The sequence below is a fragment of the Meriones unguiculatus genome, chromosome 11 (assembly GCF_030254825.1).
Source record: "Meriones unguiculatus strain TT.TT164.6M chromosome 11, Bangor_MerUng_6.1, whole genome shotgun sequence".
Lineage (NCBI taxonomy): Eukaryota > Metazoa > Chordata > Mammalia > Rodentia > Muridae > Meriones > Meriones unguiculatus.
The window spans coordinates 47,895,582-47,915,612 of NC_083359.1; the positions used below are offsets into that span (position 1 = coordinate 47,895,582).

At 51.2% G+C, this 20,031-nt stretch overlaps 1 protein-coding gene across 8 annotated transcripts in view; it reads left to right on the forward strand.

Annotated features, from left to right (window-relative positions):
* Window positions 1-20,031, forward strand: part of Ciita (class II major histocompatibility complex transactivator) — a 49,502-nt gene that overhangs the window by 20,086 nt on the left and 9,385 nt on the right. For 4 of the 8 annotated variants that reach the window (XM_021648406.2, XM_060364167.1, XM_060364170.1 and 1 more), the window contains exons 2-14: window positions 613-759; window positions 976-1,071; window positions 2,071-2,133; window positions 2,278-2,358; window positions 3,550-3,594; window positions 5,133-5,279; window positions 5,671-5,805; window positions 7,268-7,432; window positions 8,102-8,167; window positions 9,899-11,549; window positions 12,328-12,486; window positions 13,425-13,496; window positions 19,648-19,728. In XM_021648406.2, coding sequence (XP_021504081.1) covers window positions 613-759; window positions 976-1,071; window positions 2,071-2,133; window positions 2,278-2,358; window positions 3,550-3,594; window positions 5,133-5,279; window positions 5,671-5,805; window positions 7,268-7,432; window positions 8,102-8,167; window positions 9,899-11,549; window positions 12,328-12,486; window positions 13,425-13,496; window positions 19,648-19,728 — 2,908 coding nt within the window. Of the gene's footprint in view, window positions 1-612; window positions 760-946; window positions 1,072-2,070; window positions 2,134-2,277; window positions 2,359-3,549; window positions 3,595-5,132; window positions 5,280-5,670; window positions 5,806-7,267; window positions 7,433-8,101; window positions 8,168-9,898; window positions 11,550-12,327; window positions 12,487-13,424; window positions 13,497-19,647; window positions 19,729-20,031 lie in introns of those variants that run through there. The other 4 variants (XM_021648407.2, XM_060364168.1, XM_060364172.1 and 1 more) reach the window with 3 other exon arrangements.

Sequence of the window (20,031 nt, forward strand, 5' to 3'; positions counted from 1 at the left end):
AAGAAGCTGAGAGGATAGGTCTTTGCTCAGTCCCAGATGGCTTGGGCCATCTGCCATGGGCTGGGGCAGCTAAAGAGGACCCTTCTTCACACTAGGGTGAGCAAGGTCATCTCTGCCTTCCATCCCTTTTGGAATTGCTGGCAGAGAAACGGTCGATCTGAGAGACTTTTGAAGCAATGCCTAAGCAAGCAGAAACACAGGAAGCATGGCCCCAGAGGCAATGGGAAATCCCAACACCTGAGGAGGTCTGGGCATGAGTGAAGCAGGGTCACTGAGGTGAGAAGATCCAGCCTGGAGTGAAGACTCCATTCTCTGATGTCTCTCCAACATGATGAGCTTCCTTTGACTGGAGACATCTGTGTAACTGTCATGAGGCACTGAGGCACCCTTGGCCTTTCAAGGTTCCACAGGAGCATTCCTCCCTGTGTCTTCAGAAAATGAATACTTAGAGAGGATATGTTACTTGCCTAAGGCCTCACAGATGGGTCTCAAACTCCTCTCTGGTGTCTTGAGCCCTTTGCTCATATCTTCTGGCTCTCAATAGTAGTTAGTGCTCATTTTCTGCCTTTTCCTACCATGCAATGAGACATCTGAGTGTGTCTCTCCTCCCAGGCCGTAGTCTGTGTGCCACCATGGAACTCGGGTCTCTGGAGGGCAGCTACCTGGAGCTCCTTAACAGCGATGCGGACCCCCTACACCTCTACCACCTCTATGACCAGATGGACCTGGCGGGGGAGGAGGAAATCGAGCTCTGCTCAGGTGGGCCTTGTTCCTTGTTCCTGGGCCTCTCCTGGCCTTCTCAGTCCTTCCCAACTATGAGCAAGCCCAAGAAAGCCACAGGTTGATTGTCAGAACCACGGACAGCTCCCAGCCCGTGATAATCTCGCTGACCCTCAACTGGAGCTGTCTCCCTCCATCCCCACAACCCCTCCTCTCACACTCTCAGGCTTTATCCTAGGGGCTTTCCGCTTGCAGAGCCCGACACAGACACCATCAACTGCGACCAGTTCAGCAAGCTGTTGCAAGATATGGAAGGGGATGAAGAGACCCGGGAGGCCTATGCCAACATTGGTAAGGGGGCAGCGGAGGTCAGAGAACGGACAGAGGGGAAGAAGTCTCCTTCACTAGTCTTACTAGGTCACTTGGAACAACAAAAAATTCCTTCCACCAAAATCGCAGCTTGGGACAGCAGCTAGGGCTGGAAAAGATGGTACTTTGGGAGGAAGATGGAGGGGGCACTGCGGGACACCCGCCCCTTCCCTGATGACTAGCCAATCACATCCCACTATGGTACTTGCTTTCCTTTCTGCTTTTTGCTTGTTAGGTTTGTTTTATTTTCTTTTTGAGACAGGGTCTTTTGTAGCCCAGGCTGGCCTGGAACTCACTGTGTATCCCAGGCCAGTCTAAGTCATGGCAATCCTCCAGCCTCGGCCTTCCAAGCACAGGATCACAGGCACACAACACATCCAGCTCCGTGCTTCCATTTCCATATTCCTTTCTGCTCCTCTTTCCCACAAAGCCCACAGCACACACCCTTCTCCAACACTAAGGCAGTGAGCTGTCAGTGCAGCAGCTGATTCTGGCCATGTGTTCACTGCTGCACTTGTATGACCACACTGAAGCTAGTGGAGTATAAAAACAGCATTACTGTTCTGGTTTGCAATGCTTTATGATGATAGACATGTTTTCACAAGCACATGCTTTCCTCATTTAATAAGACAAAAAGCATATGAAAGGCAATGTTCATTCATTCATTCATTCAACCTATACTCGACCTTTATAGAGACCCGACTGTGCAACAGGCCCAGAAAGTTGCAGCTTCTAGGTAACTAGCCTGAGGCTTAGACACACAGTAGGACTTCTGGGAGCCCTTTTTTGTTTGTTTTTTTGTTTTGTTTTGTTTTCAAGACAGAGTCTCTCTGTAACTTTGGCTGCCCTGGAACTCACACTGCAGACCAGGCTGGCCTTGAACTCAGAGATCCACCTGCCTCTGCCTCCTGAGTGCTGGGATTACACCACTGCCCGCAGGGGAAACCTTTTTGACTGACTGTATGTCTCCTCACCTGGCAGCGGAACTGGATCAGTATGTGTTCCAGGACAGCCAGCTGGAGGGCCTCGGCAAGGACCTCTTCAGTAAGTCGGGGGCGGGGGGAGCTGATCTTGGCTCAGCCTCCATTCCTTCCTGACCTAGAGAAATGCCTGACAGCCACACGTCCTCACCACAATGGCAGAAGTGGCTTTGTGATTGTGATGTGTGTCTCTGCTGTCTCTCCAAAGTAGAGTATATTGGAGCAGAGGAAGGCTGTGGGAGGAGTACCGAGGTCCCTGGAGAAGCAGGAAGGAGACCTCAGAAGAGACGTGAGTGAGCCCCTCCTTGACCCTCCTGGTCCTTCCTTATCTCTGTCTCCATCCTGCTGCACATGCTGATGCTGTGGTCCCAGCTGCTTCCATTAAGTCCCGCCTGCCTCCCCACCACATCACCATGCCACTGTTCCTCAGCAAGGAAATAGACAGCGCTGGAGCAAATGTCCCTCATCCTGTAGGGTCTGTGTGAGAGTCTTTGATTTCTGCTCCTCGGTGACCCTCTGAGGGAAATCTCTTAACCAGTGAGTCAGGCATCATTCAGGACTGGGCTGGAACCCTGGCTCTGCTGTTTATGGGCTGTGTCACCTTGGCTGGGTACCGGCAGCTCTCTTGGCCTCCTGCTCTTCTCCTACCTCCTTAGTCTAGCCTCATCTGACGGCCAGTGTGCTTTTCCATGCAGATTAAGATATCCCTGCCTTGCGGAGCCTCCAGCATCATAGGATGCATGCTGAGAGGCCTGTGTGGCCTGGCTTTCCTCCTCTGCTGGCTCAGCACAGATACACTACTTTGGCAGCCGGCCCCAGTATCCCCTCTTCCTGGAGTACCTTCCTCTCACTCTTCCCATAGTTGGGCCCTTCAAAGCCTCACACCATCCAGGAAGCCCTCCTTGACCACACAGCCACATAAAGTCACTGTCTTAGTTATGCTTATTCCTCTTTTTAATGTATTTATTTATGTGTCTGGGTGTTTCGCCTGCATGCATGTCTGTGTACCACATGTATGTTTGGTGCCTGCAGAGGCCAGAGGAGAGCATCCAATCCCCAGAGACTAGAGTTACAGACTGTTGTGAACCATCATGTGGGTTCTAGAAATAGAACTCAGGTCTTGTGGAAGAGCAGACAGTGCTCTTAACCATTGAGCCACGTCTCCAGTCCTATATTTCTTGTAAGGTGTGTGTGTGTGTGTGTGTGTGTGTGTGTGTGTGTGTGTTTTGCTGGGGGATGAAACCCAGGGCTTGCATGCCAGGCAAACTCTGGATTAAACCACACCCCCAGACCCTGTAAATCATTTCCTGCTGGGCATGGGAACCTGGTGTGTGCTCTAAACATCTAAAGTGCTAAGAATGGGCTGTGGCAGTTTGCCTCCACTCCTGTTCCTGGCTCAGCATCTCTTACTGAAGACAAGAAATCTCCATAGCTGAGGACATCGAAACCAGGGCCACTGATCTCAGCATTCTCTCTGCAGGCTTCCCAGAAGAGCACACTATGGACTCAAAGCACGGGAAGCTAGGTGAGATGAGCAGGTGGTCCAGATGGTCCAACCCGGGGGAGCACAGGTCCCCTCAAATGCAGCACAATTCACGGATCAGAGTTGGGGGTGTGACTATTGTGAACAGAGCCTTCATTGAATTCTAGCATAATAAAGGAAGGAAGGAAAAGCCAGAGAGAGAGACTAAGAGAGGAAGGGAGAAAGGGAAAGGGGGAAGGAGGAAAGAAGGAAGGAAGGGAGGGAGGGACAAGGAAGGGAGGGAGGGAAGGAGGGAGGGAGAGGGAGGGGGAAGGGAAGGAGGGAGGGAGGGGAAAGGGAGGGAGGGAAGGAGGGAGGGAGGGGGAAGGGAGGAAGGGATGGAGGGGAAAGGGAGGGAGGGAAGGAGGGGGAAGGGAAGGAGGGAGGGAGGGAAGGAGGGGGAAAGGAAGGAGAGAGGGAGGGAAGGAGGGGGAAGGGAAGGAGGGAGGGAGGGAAGGAGGGGGAAAGGAAGGAGAGAGGGAGGGAAGGAGGGAGGGAGGGGGAAGGGAGGGAGGGAAGGAGGGAGGGAGGGGGAAGGGAGGGAGGAAAGGAGGGAGGGAGGGGGAAGGGAGGGAGGGGGAAGGGAGGGAGGAAAGGAGAGAGGGAGGGGGAAGGGAGGGAGGAAAGGAGGGAGGGAGGGGGAAGGGAGGGAGGGGGAAGGGAGGGAGGGAAGGAGGGAGGGGGAAGGGATGGAGGGGAAAGGGAGGGAGGGAAGGAGGGGGAAGGGAAGGAGGGAGGGAGGGAAGGAGGGGGAAAGGAAGGAGAGAGGGAGGGAAGGAGGGAGGGAGGGAAGGAGGGGGAAAGGAAGGAGAGAGGGAGGGAAGGAGGGAGGGAGGGGGAAGGGAGGGAGGAAGGAAGGAAGGAAGGAAGGAAGGAAGGAAGGAAGGAAGGAAGCAGGTAGCTTAGAGAGGTGGTTACCTGCCAAAGATCACACAGCTATGAGAGAGTGAGTGTGGTACAAACTAAGATGAAGTTTCCTCAGCCTGCACTGTGGTGGGTGACTTACTTTTTCCCTAAAACCTCTCCTGGCAGCCTCCATGACTACTCAAGATGATGGAGAGGTAGCCTCAGTCCTTAGGGAGCCCCCAGACTGTTCAGGGAGACAGAATCCAACCCACTTCACAGTTCTCCCATTCAGTAAAGGAGAGCAATACCCTGAGCTCCCCGATGGGAGAATGTGGTACAGCCCCTACCCTTCTTTGGGCAGAGCCTAAAAGCTGAGTGAGCAAGGCACTTAGTCTCCCCAGGGCTCAGTGACATGCAGGGGAAGATGAGAAAGGCTGGAGCTACGGGCCCAGTCTTAGGTTTCTCCAGTCTGACCCTATCTTTCTGTGGGCTTTCTTGGGATGTCCCTGGGCCTAGCCACAGGAAAGGGTGGGCACTGTTGGCATGAACCAGCAGCTTATTGACTGAGCTACATGGGCCCTGAGGGGGGCAGGCATTTCCCCTAACTGCCAAGAGAGAGAGAGATCCTTGCTGTCCTGGGAGGCCTGCCCCACTCCAGGTGCCCATGCGGTCTCTAACCTCCCCCTCTCCCACAGCTGAGCCCTCTATGGTACCCATGCTGACTGGCAGCTTCCTGATGGGGCCAGCAAACCTCTCCACCATGCCCTTCCTACCACCTGCTTCGTCCAATCAAGAGCCAGCACCCAGCCACACAGACCTAGAGGGAGCTGCTCAGATGCCTGGTATGTTAATGGTCTAGAGAAGAGGTGCCTCCTCCCTTTGGGCAGATGGTTGAGGAATTGGCACCAGGCAGGGGCTGCTGAAACAATTTCCTCTCCCATCAGGGTCATCCTCAAGGACCCTTCCCACTCATGCCTGCTGGAAGACATGCCTAGCTCAGGAGGAAACATCCACGGGGGGGGGGAATTCTACTGCCAGCCTTGCGTCACTTGTCCCCCTTCTTGTCTCTGTCAGCCACCCTGCCAGGTGCTAGGGACACCACCATGGGCAAGACAGGCTCAGCTGCTGCTCCTGGAGAAATGAGAGCCCCATGAAAGGGTGTTGATCTTTCATCCCAGTACAAAGATGGGTGATGTGGACTGCCCCTCTCCTCACTGTCTCTGTCTCCTGCAGTGTCCTCCTCTAGCTCCTCACTGAACTGTTTGGATCTCCCTGCTGGGCATATCCAGATCCTCACCACTCTACCTCAGGGACTCTGGCAAATCTCAGGGGCTGGCGCAGGGCTCTCCAATGTCCTAATCTACCATGGTGAGTGTGCAAGTCCTGAATTGAAACTGACTGCCTTTCCTCCTCCCTCACCTCTTACCTTGTTCTCTACCATTGCAGGCATTTTTCAATTCTGACATAGTACCTATTCATAAATCGTCCCTCCCCAAACACCTTCCTCTATCTTCAATCCCCCCCAAAAAAATTAAAGCACAAGAGCATCTCTAAGGTGGTCTGCATAGCTGACTAGTCTTGCAGCCTTCTGTGTGTCATTATTTCCTCTCCCCTTAGCTTTTCCTTGTTTAAAAACACTTCAAAAAGATTTTATTTTAATTTACCTGCATATGTGCTCAAACACATCAGAATGCGTGGCTGCAATGCCTGAAGAAGCCAGGGTGACAGGTCGCTCTGGAGTTGCAGTTACAGGCTACTGTGAACAGCCTGGCATGGATGCAGGGGGCCAAAGTCACGACCACTGGAAAAGGACATGCTCTGAGCCACTGTGCTATCTCTCCAGCCCTTAAAAAACAATCAAAACCCCCGCAGCTTTATTCAGTAACACCCATCACTAAGCCAAACAACAAGAGACTCAAGGATTACCTGAGCCTCCTTACCTTAGTGCTGATGTGAACGGTTTGCTGTGCACCCTTGTAAGTTGCCTTGTTTTCTGATCCGTTAAATTGTGCCCATTGATCCACCATACTGAGAGGCTGCCAAGAAGCCTGGGAAGGCATGGCTGGGCTCTAAGGGATGACATGGGTGATGCTTTCACTCAAAACCATAGCCAACTTTTAGGGTCACATGTCAGTTTCTGGATAAGACAAGATGTCCCAAAAGCAAGGGAGCACCTTCTAACATGGAGGGAAATGAGCCCCGACCATACCAAGTGAGTGCCAGGAGTGCTGTGAGCCCCCTGGGAGCGGACTGTGCCCACTTACAGATGGGAACTGGATGTAACTCAGAGTTCCCTCTCCAGTTTCACCCTGAATGCCTTCCCTCTCTCCTCACATTCGCCACACTATCATGTCAAGAGCAATAAGAGATTATTTACTCCAAAGCCAGGTGTGAATGACCATGGCTGGGAACACAGATTCAAGGACCCCCAAATGCCACATTCCAACATGGAAACAGCCAAATGAACTTTTTATGGGAACAGAACAAAGAGTTATAAGTCAAGCATCTTTCAAATACATTGGTGGAAACAGCACCTCCTAGTAGGATTTTTACAGGAAGTCTTAAGGATGTTAATTTAAACACAGAGGTGGGCAATTAATGTCTGTGGGGGTAAGTGCTAAAGACATCCCAAGACAATTTGGCTCTGGACCTGCAACCTTATAGCTCTCCACAGGCACAGAAATTCTAACTAGTCAGTCAGCATTTAACACAGATGCGGGGTCCCCTTGGGAGGGGGTTGGTTCACAGTTTGATTGAAGCAGAGATGACCCCAGTGCATTCCTGAATGAGTTCCTGATGGTTCTTACACTCTTCCTTACCTTTGATGTAGGTGAGATGCCCCAGGTCAACCAAGGACTCCCTTCAAGCAGCCCCACTGTCCCCAGTCTTCCCAAATCCCCAGAGCGGCCCGGCTCCACCAGCCCCTTTGCACCATCTGCAGCTGACCTGCCCAACATGCCCGAACCTGCGCTGACCTCCCGTGTAAATGAGACAGGTGAGGAGTGGGGCCCTGAGAGAGACATTGGAAACAAGCAGAGGGCTGGGGGAAGGATATTTCTCAGACAGTCAGAGCCCCCTGAGGGGACAGGCATGCCCCTGGGTAACAGGTCATGAGAGGTGCGTGAAGACTGATGAAGCAGGGAGTATAACTGAGGCTTGGGCGACAGCTGGAACATATATGTCCACCCAAGCAGAGCACAAGCCACAAGCTCCTGTTGATCCTTAGGGCGTAAAAACAAACCCAGCATGCCTGGGCCTTCTGACGCTGGAAGCCCAAGCTTTACTTGCAGAGCATGTTTTTAATTTTGCTTTTCTTTGCTTGGTGACAAGGTCTTGCTATATAGCCCCACCTGACCTGAAACTTGATATATGCCTATTAGATTGACTCTAAACCTGCAGAAATTCTCTTACCTAACCCCCTGAGAGCTGGGATTACAAATCCACAATGCCTGGTTTTACTATAATCTTTAAATCATTGGTTTACAAATGTTTTTTAAAAGTTCAGCTGGCTAAAATGGAGATGTCAGATACAGTCTTGGGTAGCCTTTTTGTAACTTGGTCTTGGAGGCTTGGGCAAGTCGTTCTGCCCTCTAGATGCTCCCACTACTGAGAGGAGTTGTGGGGCTCCCCATACTCTAATCTGCATTTGCCTCTCCATGCTCAGAGGATACAGCACCCTCCCTGGACCAAGAGGATCCCGAGTCTTCCAACAAGCTTCCAAAATGGCCAGGTGAGTGATAGTGGGGTCCCCTCTTGTCCTGGAGACCTAGTATGAAAGTTAAAATAGTACTTCACTTAATTCATGCAATGCTTAATCAGTTCCTTCTCTGTTGGCTCACTTGCTCATTCATTCATTCATTCACTCACTCATTCATTCATTCATTCATCACCCAGTTGATTTCCCCAGTGTTGTAGCATCTATGCTGCCATTCAAGCAGTGGTACACAGGCCTTAAGTCGTTATCCTTGGGAGTCACCTGTGGGAACTGACCTTGCATTTGTGAGGGATGAAGGGAGTTAAGTATAGAGCACTAGAAGGGAGGATGTCAGGGGAAGTGAGAAAACAGGTAAGCCACTGGATGCTCCTTCAGAGTGCTCCCCTGAGCTTCACACTAAAGCCTCCCTGGTCCCAGTATCACCTCCATTTCACAGATGAACTCGCCTGAATCATAGCAGGGTATACAGGTATTCACAGTCACACAAAGGAGGAGCCAAAATTTGAACTCAGACAGATGGGCTCCCGAGTCTCATCCATTTTTGTTATCGTTGTTGCTGCTGATGCTATTTGTTTGTCTTGAGACAGAGTCCCACTATGTAGTTCACACCCCTGAAGTGACTCTGCAACTCAGGCTGGCCTTGAACTCATATCCCTATTATCTCAACCTCTTGAGTAGTAATATTATAGGTGTGTGACCCCATGCCCAGGCCTTCATCTTTCTTCCTTTTTCACTTCCTTTTTTCCTTCCTTCTGTTTTCTTTCTTTCTTTCCAACTTGCTATGTAGCTGAGGAAAACTTTGAGCTTCTGATTTCCTGCCTCTACCCACCAGGTCCTGAGACTGCAGGCATGTACCCCCCCAGTCCTGGTTATGAAACCTGGGCTTCTTATGCTCCAGGGAACCCTCTATCAACCTCGACAACCCCATCAGCCCCACTGTCTTTTTAAAGGCTTTAAATCACATCTATTTGTTTGTGTGTGTGTGAGTGTGTGTGTGTGTGTGTGTCCGTTCACAGTAAACATGTCAGAGGACACTTTGCAGGAGTCTGTTCTCTCCTTTCACCATGAGGGGCCGAGAGTGGAACTCAGGTTTGCAGGTTTAGCAGGAAGTGCATTTGCTCACTGAGCCATCTCATCAACCCTCACCCCCAGGCTTTTTAAGCTTTACTTTTAACTACTATACACTCATTGTCAAAATGATAGGTTTCATCATGACATTTTCACACACATTGTATTTTGTTCACACTCCTATCTTCTGTTCCATTTTGTCTCTCCCAGTGATCTTTTCCTTCACTAAATACTCTATTTTCATGTTTTCTCTCTGTGTCTCTCTGTGTCTCTCTGTCTCTCTGTCTCTCTCTCTCTGTCTCTCTCTCTCTCTGTGTGTGTGTGTGTGTGTGTGTGTGTGTGTGTGTGTGTGTATTTCCAGGCTTCATATATGAAAGAAAACATGCCTTTCTGAGCCTGGGTCATTGCACCTAACCTGCTGAATCCACAAATAACCAACTCTCCTTCCAAACCCCATAAGGCTGATTGGCCCAGGGTACAGAGGGGCTGGGGAGCAGTTTGGTGGCAGATCATGTGCCCTGTGTTTCATCCAGAGAGCAGGAGGGTATGGATGAATGAATAAGCTGTGCTGGAAACTGTGAACATGGAAAAACTGGTGAGGAGGGCAACTCTGACCACCCTCACCTTCCTTAACCCTTCACTCTGCTAACACACTCTGACTCGCCCTGGTTTTTGTAGAGTCTGTGGAGCGGTTCCAGCACTCCCTGCAGGACAAGTACCAGCTGTTGCCTGAGAGCCTGACCGGTCCCCTGGTGGCCATGGAGCTGGTGCGAGCCAGGTTGGAGAGAGGCAGCAACAAAAGTCAGGAAAGGGAACTGGCCACTCCTGACTGGACAGAGCGCCAGCTAGCCCACGGTGGTCTGGCTGAGGTGCTTCAGGTTGCCAGTGACTGCAGGCGACCACGAGAGACACAGGTGATCGCCGTGCTGGGTAAGGCCGGCCAGGGCAAGAGCCACTGGGCCCGAACTGTGACTTATGCCTGGGCACGTGGCCAGTTGCCACAATATGACTTTGTCTTCTATGTCCCCTGCCATTACTTGGATCGTTCAGGGCACACGTACCACCTACGGGATTTGCTCTGTCCCCCAAGCCTGCAGCCACTGGCCATGGATGATGAAGTCTTTGGTCACATTGTGAGGCAGCCAGACCGCATCCTGCTCATTCTAGATGCTTTTGAGGAGCTAGAAGCCCAAGAAGGCCTCCTGCATGGACCATGTGGACCTCTGTCCTCAGAGTCCTGTTCCCTCCGGGGACTGCTAGCTGGGCTTTTCCAGCGGAAGCTGCTGCGTGGCTGCACCCTGCTCCTCACAGCCCGACCCCGGGGCCGCCTGGCTCAGAGCCTGAGCAAGGCAGATGCCATCTTTGAGGTACCCAGCTTCTCTATTAAACAGGTCCAGACTTACATGAGGCAATACTTTGAGAACTCAGGGACAGCGGAGACCCAAGACAAGGCCCTGGGCCTCCTGGAGGGCCAGCCTTTTCTCCTCACCCACAGTCATAGCCCTGCTCTATGCAAGACCATGTGTCAGCTCTCCAAGACCCTGCTGGAACAGGGAACAGAGGCCCAGTTGCCTTGCACACTTACAGGGCTCTATGTTGGCCTGCTAGGCCCTGTAGCCCGGGACAGTCCTCCAGGAGCCTTAATTGAGCTGGCTAAGCTGGCCTGGGAGCTGGGCCGCAGACACCAAAGCACCTTGCAAGAAACCCAGTTTCCATCAGTGGAGGTGAAAACCTGGGCAGTGACCCAAGGCTTGGTGCAGCCTGCCCTGGGGACCACAGAGGCCCAACTGGCCTTCTCCAGTTTTCTGCTACAATGCTTCCTGGGTGCTGTGTGGCTGGCACAGTGCAGTGAAATAAAAGACAAGGAGCTGCCACAGTACCTGGCCTTGACCCCAAGGAAGAAGAGACCTTATGACAACTGGCTTGAAGGTGTGCCACGCTTTCTGACTGGATTGGTTTTCCAGCCTCGTGCCCACTGCTTGGGGGCTCTGGTGGAGCCTGCAGTGGCTGCAGGGGCAGACAGGAAACGGAAGGTTCTTACCAGGTACCTGAAGCGCCTGCAGCTGGGGACACTTCGGGCTGGGAGGTTGCTGGAGCTGCTGCACTGTGCTCACGAGACTCAGGAACCTGGGATTTGGGAGCACGTGGCACGTCAACTCCCTGGGCACCTCTCCTTCCTGGGCACCCGGCTCACACCCCCAGATGTACATGTGCTGGGCAGGGCCTTAGAGTCGGCCAGCCAGGACTTCTGCCTGGACCTTCGTCAGACTGGCATTGAGCCCTCTGGACTGGGAAACCTCGTGGGACTCAGCTGTGTCACCGGTTTCAGGTGTGGGAAGGGCACAGGGCAGACAGACATGGACTGCAGCTCTGGGGCCTCCTATTCCATGGGCACAGCATCAAGAGGAACAGAATAGTCTCCTTTGATTAAAGATGACAATAAGGGTCAGAGAAGGATAGCTATTGGCACTGGCCATGTTCCTGTGGGGGAGGGTGGCATTCTTCTCACCAATATTTGAATACTTGCCATGTATTCAAACCCTTCAGTTGCCAGCACATGCCACCATTTTTTTCACCCTCAGAGGCACAGCCTCCCTCAGCTTCTGTGCCTTCAGTCTTTTCTTTCTCATGTGACAGGCATGTCACTGCTCTTTGTATTCAGGCAGAGGGGCAATCCTCCCAGAATGTGAATCTGGTCAGATTCCAGTGCTGCTTGAAAGGACATCCTGTACCTCTCAGGGTGGGCTTTAAATTCTCTCATTTGGCTCATTCAAGTCCACTTTGCAGTTTGCTTGAGCACTTCAGGGTAATCTCCAGAAAAAATTCCTCCCACAGGAAAAATTTCCTGATAAACAGATCTTACTCAAGTTCTAAGGTCTGCCACAGTTATGCCCAGAATTTAGCACTGAGCTTCCTGGAAGGCAGAGTCTAAGTGTGCCTTTTTTAAGAACGGTAGACCAACAAGGGCTGATGTGGTCATGGAAGAGGGAGATCAAGCTAAGAAAGAAAAGGACCTAAGGAGGTGGGAGGTTCCTTTGTGGAGCCACGCACCCCGACTGTGGTCTAGCTTGGGTGCTGTGCCTGGGTCTGAGGCCTTCCCTCTACAGGGCCTCACTGAGTGACACAATGGTGCTATGGGAGTCCCTACAGCAGCAGGGAGAGGCCAAGCTACTCCAGGCAGCAGAGGAGAAGTTCACCATTGAGCCATTTAAGGCCAAATCTCCAAAGGATGTGGAAGACCTGGACAGCCTCGTGCAGACTCAGAGGTGAGGAGGCAAGGGGTCAGGTGTAGGTCCAGGCTGTGCAGGTAGTCTGTGTCTGTCACATACATAGCTCTGCAGAGCTTCCCAGTGCCCTGACCTTCGCTATGGCCATCCATGAGTCCCACCCAGGGAGGGGCCCTGATTTTGCCCTTTGCCCGACACCCTGTACCAGGCCCTTCACACCTGAAGCCATGAAGACATCACTTACTAACTGGAGGGACCCCCCCCCCAGGCCCTCAGGCAGCTGCACCCACTGTCAGCACCATTTCAACCATAACAGAGCCAAGATACAGAGTACAGGGGACAGGAGAGCTAGGTGCTGCTAAGTGCCTCTCCCTGTCTCCTCCATGAGCCAGCCATAGCCCTGAGATTTCACACTGTCCCTTTCTCTCTCCCCCCCCTCTCCCCCTTTCTCTCTCTCTCTGGACCTCACACATGCAGTGCAAGAACTCTAACATGGAGCTACATCCCCAGCCCTTTTAATTTTCATTTAAAGATGGTCTTCCATAGTTGTTCAGGCTGGCCTTGCATTGGATGTGTAGTTGAAGCTGGCCTCCAATTTACAATCTTCCTGCCTTGTCCTCTCAAATACCCGGTCAAACAGGCCCATGACACTCTGCCTGGCTCTAAGCTGTTCTTTAAAAAGTATTTTATTTTGTGTGTATGTGTGTGTGTATGAGTGTGTGTGAAGGAGTGAGTGACGTGCCTGCAGAGTCCAGAGGAGAGCATCAGATCCCCCAGAGCTGGAGTTACAGGCAGTAATGAGCCAGACTCTGGTCTCTGCAAGAGCGGTATGAATGTAACCACTGAGCAATCCCTCTGCCCCCAAAGAGTGTTCTTTTAAGTGGAGGGTCAACAACAGCTCCCACGGCAACGAGCCGGGGGCAGGATGGGGCATACCAGTAGGGCCACACCTACTTACTGAAGCCCTTTCTCTGTAGGCTGAGAAACCCCTCAGATGATGCAGCTAAGGGTCTTCCTGCTATCCAGGACCTTAAGACGCTAGAGTTCTCGTAAGTGAAGGGTAGGCGATTGCCTCAGTGTCCCATCTTAGCTCATCTTGGGCCAGGCATGGTGGCCCAAGGCATGGTGGGAGGGGAGAGCCCGGATGATTCTTGCCTTCTTGTTTACCACCGGGAAAGCAGCTTCCACCTGCTGGGTGTGGCCTGTCTGGGTGAGTACAGGGGATGCTCACACATGCACTTACACACACTGTACATACACTTCAAACATTCACACACACATATAACATACTCATACACAGTGAACACATTCGCAAACACTCACACACTCATGCACACACACGCACACATCTAACACTCTTACACATTCCCACACACGTGCATACACACACGCCTCACACACACCTATATAGCACACACTCAGACACACACACATGCTCATGCCTCGTCACTCATCAGAAAGCCCTTTGAGGAGCAGAGGTTGCTGTCCCTGATGAACTTACTCCAGCAAGTTCCCTTGAGGGTGGCCGGGAGCCTCCTGGAGGAGGTAGGTGTGTTGGAGATGGATGTTAAAGTCTAGAGCGCTTCGCTACCCTGGCTAGCTCCCGGATAACAGAGACAGAGACTTGATGGATTTACAAAAGCTTCAAGGCACAGTAACGGGGCAGGCATCACCCCTCTACACTTTTTGGCTGTTTCCCAGCTACACACCCTGTTAGCTGCCTGAATTGATTCTGTTTTACCAGGCCAGCCCTCATGGCCACATGCTCATGGTCCTTGCTGCCCCATGGCAACTTCCTTCTCTCTCCCTGGCTTCCTCTCCTGTTACATCTTCTGTTTCCTCTCTCTTCTCCTCCAGGTCTCATGGTCCCTCTGAGACCCCAAGCTCCTCCTACTTCTCTTCTCCCCAGTACAGGCTTCAGCAACTTTATTAATTAGTCAACTTTAAATTAGATAGAGCAAAGACAAGTGCACTGAGAGTGTGCTCACCCTCTGGGGCCAGTAATTAGCATTAGGATACATAGCCCAGACCAACCCCCATCAGAGGGTGCATCTTTGCAGAAGCTTGAGAACTTGTGAATGAGCCTGCAGGGGCTGGAGAGGAAGCCTTGAAGGAATGCATATGGACTCAAGTGCCCCGTGTGCCCCAGACCAGGGCCTCAGACACAAGGAAGGGTATCCCCAAGACCTCTCAGTTTAGGTCCTTTTCCTGCTGAGCTAGGAGCTCCTGATTGTGGGCTAATCACTCCCCTGGCCACAGGCACTCCCCCAGGGGAAGGCATAGCCTGGCCACTGCCCTCTGCACTCAGGTGTCCTTACCTCCTGCAGGGCCGGGGCCCAGCCTGGATGCTAAGTAGTCTTTCCAGGCTTCCCAGCCATGCACATGCTCAGACCCCATCTGCCTCATACTTGCTTCTCTGGGTCTTCCCTCAGTTAGAAGGATCTTTCTTGAGAAATTTGGGTATGTCGCTACAGTGGGCTAGGGTCCAGCTTGCCTAGGACTGAAAGGTTGGGCACCGAAAGTCTTGCATGCTTAGGAACCACTCCATCCAGCACAGTGGGAGAGTTGGCCCCACCCTGTGCAGCCAGGCCTGGGAGCTACCATCCTGGGCAGTGCCACCAGGGCAGGAGAAATGGAGATGAGGGGATGCAGTAGGTTGGATTGAGACGAGGTGCCTGGCTATGACAGAGGAGCTGCCCTCCAGAACATGGGCCCTGAAGAGCCCAGGAGTTATATTTGGGTCTGGCTGCCTGAGCAGCTTTCCTCCCAGTGCTGAGGATTGAGCCCAGGGCCTTGTACATGCTTGGCCAACACTCTATCACTGAGCTACATGCCAACCCATCAGTTTGTTTGTTTACTAGACAGAGTTTAATGTATCTCAGACTGCCTTCAAACTTGCTCCATAGCCAATCCAAGCTCTATAACCTTGAACTTTTTTTTTACATTTTTAAAAATTTATTACAATTTATCACTCTGTATCCCAGCTGTAGCCCCACCCTTGTCTCCTCTCAATCCCACCCTCCTTCCTTCATCTCCTCCCATGCCCCTCCCCCAGTCCACAGATAGGGGAGGCCCTCCTCCCCTTCCATCTGACCTAATTTATTAGGTCTCATCAGGACTGGCTGCATTGTCCTCCTCTGTTAACCTTGAACTTCTAATCCTCCTGCCTCTACCTCCCAATAATATAATAATATAATGCTAGGATTATAGGCACACTCTGCTACAACAAGCTTAGTGCAAGGGGTAGGATTCAGGGCTTTGTGTGTGCTAGGAAGGCACTCCACCAATTCAGTGACATTCCCAGACCATATATTTCTTATTTTGAAAGGGGTTTTAATATCTAGTCTAGCCTTGAACTTTTGCTCCCCTTGCCCCAAGCCCTGCCTGCTCCACCACCAAGCTTTAACATAGCTTTCCAACTGCAAAGCTTTTTCACTCCACGTCTATGATAATCATAGAGGAGGCCATTGATGCCAACTCTCATTTATTTTACACATGGGCATAGTGAGACTCGAGGGAGGAAGTAGTTTCTTCAGAGTTACAAACACCCTGTTAGCTTGCCTCGCTGACTAACAAGCTGTCCGTGTTTGATCCTACTGGAGATAAGCTTGATCCAGCCAGGCCTGGCGGCACACCTGCCAGCACTTACAAGCTAAGGCCAGAAGTTAACAAATCCAAGGCCACTCAGGACTACATAGGAAAACCTTGTCTGAAAACAAAGAGCGATAAGATCCTCCGTGCCTTTACGTAGAGCCCCTTTATGAGAAGAGAGCTGCCCTGGAAGACAGTCACTGGACAGATTTGGAAACTGAGGCTTGGCAATATTAGTGATTTGCCTGCAGTCCCAACTGGTTACACACTCTTTGCCAGGTCCCCTGCACCCCACAGATAACCAAGCCCCCCCTTGTTTTCGACAGAACATACGACGCCAAATATGTACAGAGGTAAAAATATTTGCTGAAAAGAGGAAATGTCAGAAGACAGCCACAAGGTGCTTTCTGTCTTTGAATTATTTTCAGCTTAAAAAGCCCCTTCCTGGTGGTCGGAACTGCACTCTGGCTACCAGAGGCTGTGGAGTGGAACGGGCTAGAGCCAGGCCCACAGCCTCCTACAGGCTGGAAGCCCAGACACAGTTCTGAGGAAGAAAGGGAGGAAACAAAGGGCTATTTAGGGTGTCTACTGCAGCCACCCCCATGTTCCCCACCCCCTTCAAGCCTCTCTGGCTGTCTGATCTTCAACCCCCACATGTATGTAGGTGAGGCATGTGGCTCAGCTGGCAGAGCACTTCCTAGTAGGCATAAAGCCCGGGTTTAGTCCCTAGCACCACCTACACTGGCAAACGCCTGTGGTCCCAGCATCTGGAGGTAGAAGTGGGAGAATCAGCTCATGACAACTTGTTGTTTGGTTGCTTGGTTTTGGGGTTTGTTTTTTTTGAGATAGGGTTTCTCTGTATAGCCTTGGCTGTCCTGTAGATCAGGCTGTCCTTGAACTCACAGAGATCTGTCTGCCTCTGCCTCCCAGTGCTGGGATTAAAGCAGGTTGGAGGCCTAGGCTACAGAGCTTGTGGGAAAAAAAAAAAAAAGGCCCAGGTTCATTCACCCCATCACCCCTTCTCCCTTACCTCCTCCTCTCCATCCTCTTCCTCAGCCCTTCCTATCCTGTGCTCCTTCTTCTGAAACAAGATCCAGCCCCAGGCCTTGCCATGACTATGCCTCTGCCCTCAATGCTCTTCCTTCCACAGCAGAACCACCCAGGCCCTCATTTCCCTCCATTCTGTTTTATTTTTTAATTACATTTTATTTTGCCTGCTTATTTATTTAGTGTGTGCATGCATGTTGTGGTGTGCCTTTAGAGGTCAAAGGGCAATTTGCAATGGTTGGTTCTCTCTGTCATGCCAGTCTCAGGGATCAAATTCAGGTTGCCAGTCTGGGTGCAGGCACCTTGACCCCGCTGACCTTGTATGTCAGTATTCTGAGGCCCTTTCCGGACTTCCCCACCGTGAGTTTCTCTAGCATTTCTTATCTCTCCGTCCACATCATGAACCAATTTCCTTGATTATCTGTCTGCCACTGGTGCCAGTTCTATGCAAGTGGGAACTTCTGCTGCTCTCGGCTTTCTTGCCGTGGTCTGGTACCTTATACACAAGCAGCGAGATCAGTAGATGAGTCAAGGACGGTCTTTCTCATCCTGACAGCACCCTGTGGTCAGGGCTAAGCACTGAAGGAGCCAAGATCCAAAAGTGAAGGGATGTGGAGACCACAGCGCAAGGCTGAGCCCAGCTGTATCTGGGTCTTTCCTTAAAGCTCAAGGCCCTAGAGCCTGGGATCCGAGACTCAGAGGGAATAAGTTTAAGTTACCATGAAAAGTGATCTTTTGATTTTTGTCATTTAGAAAAACAAATATTAAACCTGGAGGTGGTGGTGCATGCCAGTGAGCTTAGTACTCAGGGAACTGAGGCAAAAGGATTATGAGTTCAAGGACAGCCTGAGCTAGAGAGAGAGAGATAGTCACACACACACACACACACACACACACACACACACACGGACTATTTAAAAAAAATCGCTAGTGGTATTGCCAAATAATGACTATTTCAAAAGAGTTGAGGTCAGTGAGGCAGCTAAGCAGAGCCCATATGTTAGGAGCAAAGAACCATGTCCTGCAATTGTCCTGATCTTCACACACGTGTCATGACACAAACACATTTGTCCCAATCTTCACACATGTGCCATGACACTCACGTGCATGCACACAGCAAATATATAAGTTAATTAACTAATTGCACAAAGTTAAGTCAGGAGGCTAGGGAGATGGCTCAGAGGTTAAGAGTGCTTCCTGCTTTTGCAGGGACCCTAGGTCAATTCCCACATCAAGCAGCTCACAACCACCTATAACCCTGGCCCCAGGGGTTCCAACGCCTCCTGCTTCTACATTTACCATCCCCCCACCCCAACATTTGACATACATGTACACAGACCTTTACACTGACATAAAAATAAAATTTAAAGGTTTAAAAATGTAATTTCAGACTAAAACTTCTTTTTACTTATGTTTTTATAATTTTAACTAAAACCTAGAATAAAGCCCTTTATACTGGATATATTTAGTCATATTTTATAAACCAAACAATGATCCCTGCACTGTCCTTATCTTACTGATTTCCTTGAAATCTAGTCAATTATGCTGTGTGAGTTACCCCATCTCTCTGTGTCTCAGCTTCCCAATCTGTAAAATGGGGGTGAGAGGACCCTCAGCTCAGAGCTGAGAGCTAAGTTGACTAAGGGGCTTAGCATGGGCTAAGTGCCCAAGAAACATTCTTTCTTGTTCTTTCACTCTCTTTGAGACAAAGTATTATCTAGCCCAGGCTTGCTTCAAACTTACTGTTTAGCCAAGGATTCTTCTGCCTCCAACTCCTAAGTGCCAAATAAGAACTGTACCAACTGCGTTGTCTCCCAGCCCTCACCCAATGGTCCTTTGTTATTAAAAAGCAAAGATAAGGTCTGGAGAGAGTGTCCAGTGATAACGAGCTTCCTCACAAGCACGAGGTCTTAAGTTTGGATCCCAGAACCCACAGAAAAGCCTGGTGTGTCAACCTGGTGTCCTAGCACTGGGGGAGAGACAAGGATTTCCCAGACACCCAGTCAATGAGCTCCAGGTTCAGTGAGACCCTGCCTCAAAAAAAACAAAAAAAGACTCCTAACATTGACCTCTGCCCTCCATATCTGTGCATATGAACACACACACACACACACACACACGCACACGAGAGAGAGAGAGAGAGAGAGAGAGAGAGAGAGAGAGAGAGAGAGAGAGAGGAAGGGAGAGAGAGAGAGAGAAGGGAGAGAGAGGGAGGGAGACATTTAAAATGCAAAGGCAGGCAATCTGAGGGAGGGAGGGAGGGAGGGAAAGAGGGAGACATTTAAAATGCAAAGGCAGGCAATCTGAGGTGATTTAGGAATAGACCTTGGCAGGTGTGGGGACCTCTTCACAGGGCAAGGGACATCATCAGGATGAGAATTGGCTGCTGAAGGCAGAAAGTGAAGTAGGGGAGTCCCAGCAGGCCTTTCAGGAGTCCGGAGCAGGAGGCTTTGGGAGCCCAGATGGCTGGGATAAGAATCTGAGTAAACAGGGAAGGGGCCTGAGACTGTCCTTGCTGTCTGCAGTTTTAGTGTCTGACCTCTGCCATTGATTGCTTCCTAGGCTGGGCCCCATCTTGGGCCCGCAGGCTTTCCCTACACTGGCAAGGATCCTTCCAGCCTTCTCCTCCCTGCAGCACTTGGAGTGAGTTACAGACCTGGGACCCCTACCCTGTGCCTTGACAAATCCTGGGACCCTCTACCCTGTGCACTGACAAGTCCTGGGACCCCCTACCCTGTGCCCCGAAAAATCCTGGGACCCTCCTCTACCCTTCACTCTGAGAAGTCCAGACTTTGTCCCCAGGGCACATGGAGAGTCTTTCTCCCTGTTCCCTTTTATTCCCCTCCCCTCTCCACAGCTTCCTCAGTGGGGAAACTGTGTGTGAGGGGCGGGGGACAGATGAACCCACTGTGGGGACTTATGACCCCTAGTACAGGAAAGGGACAG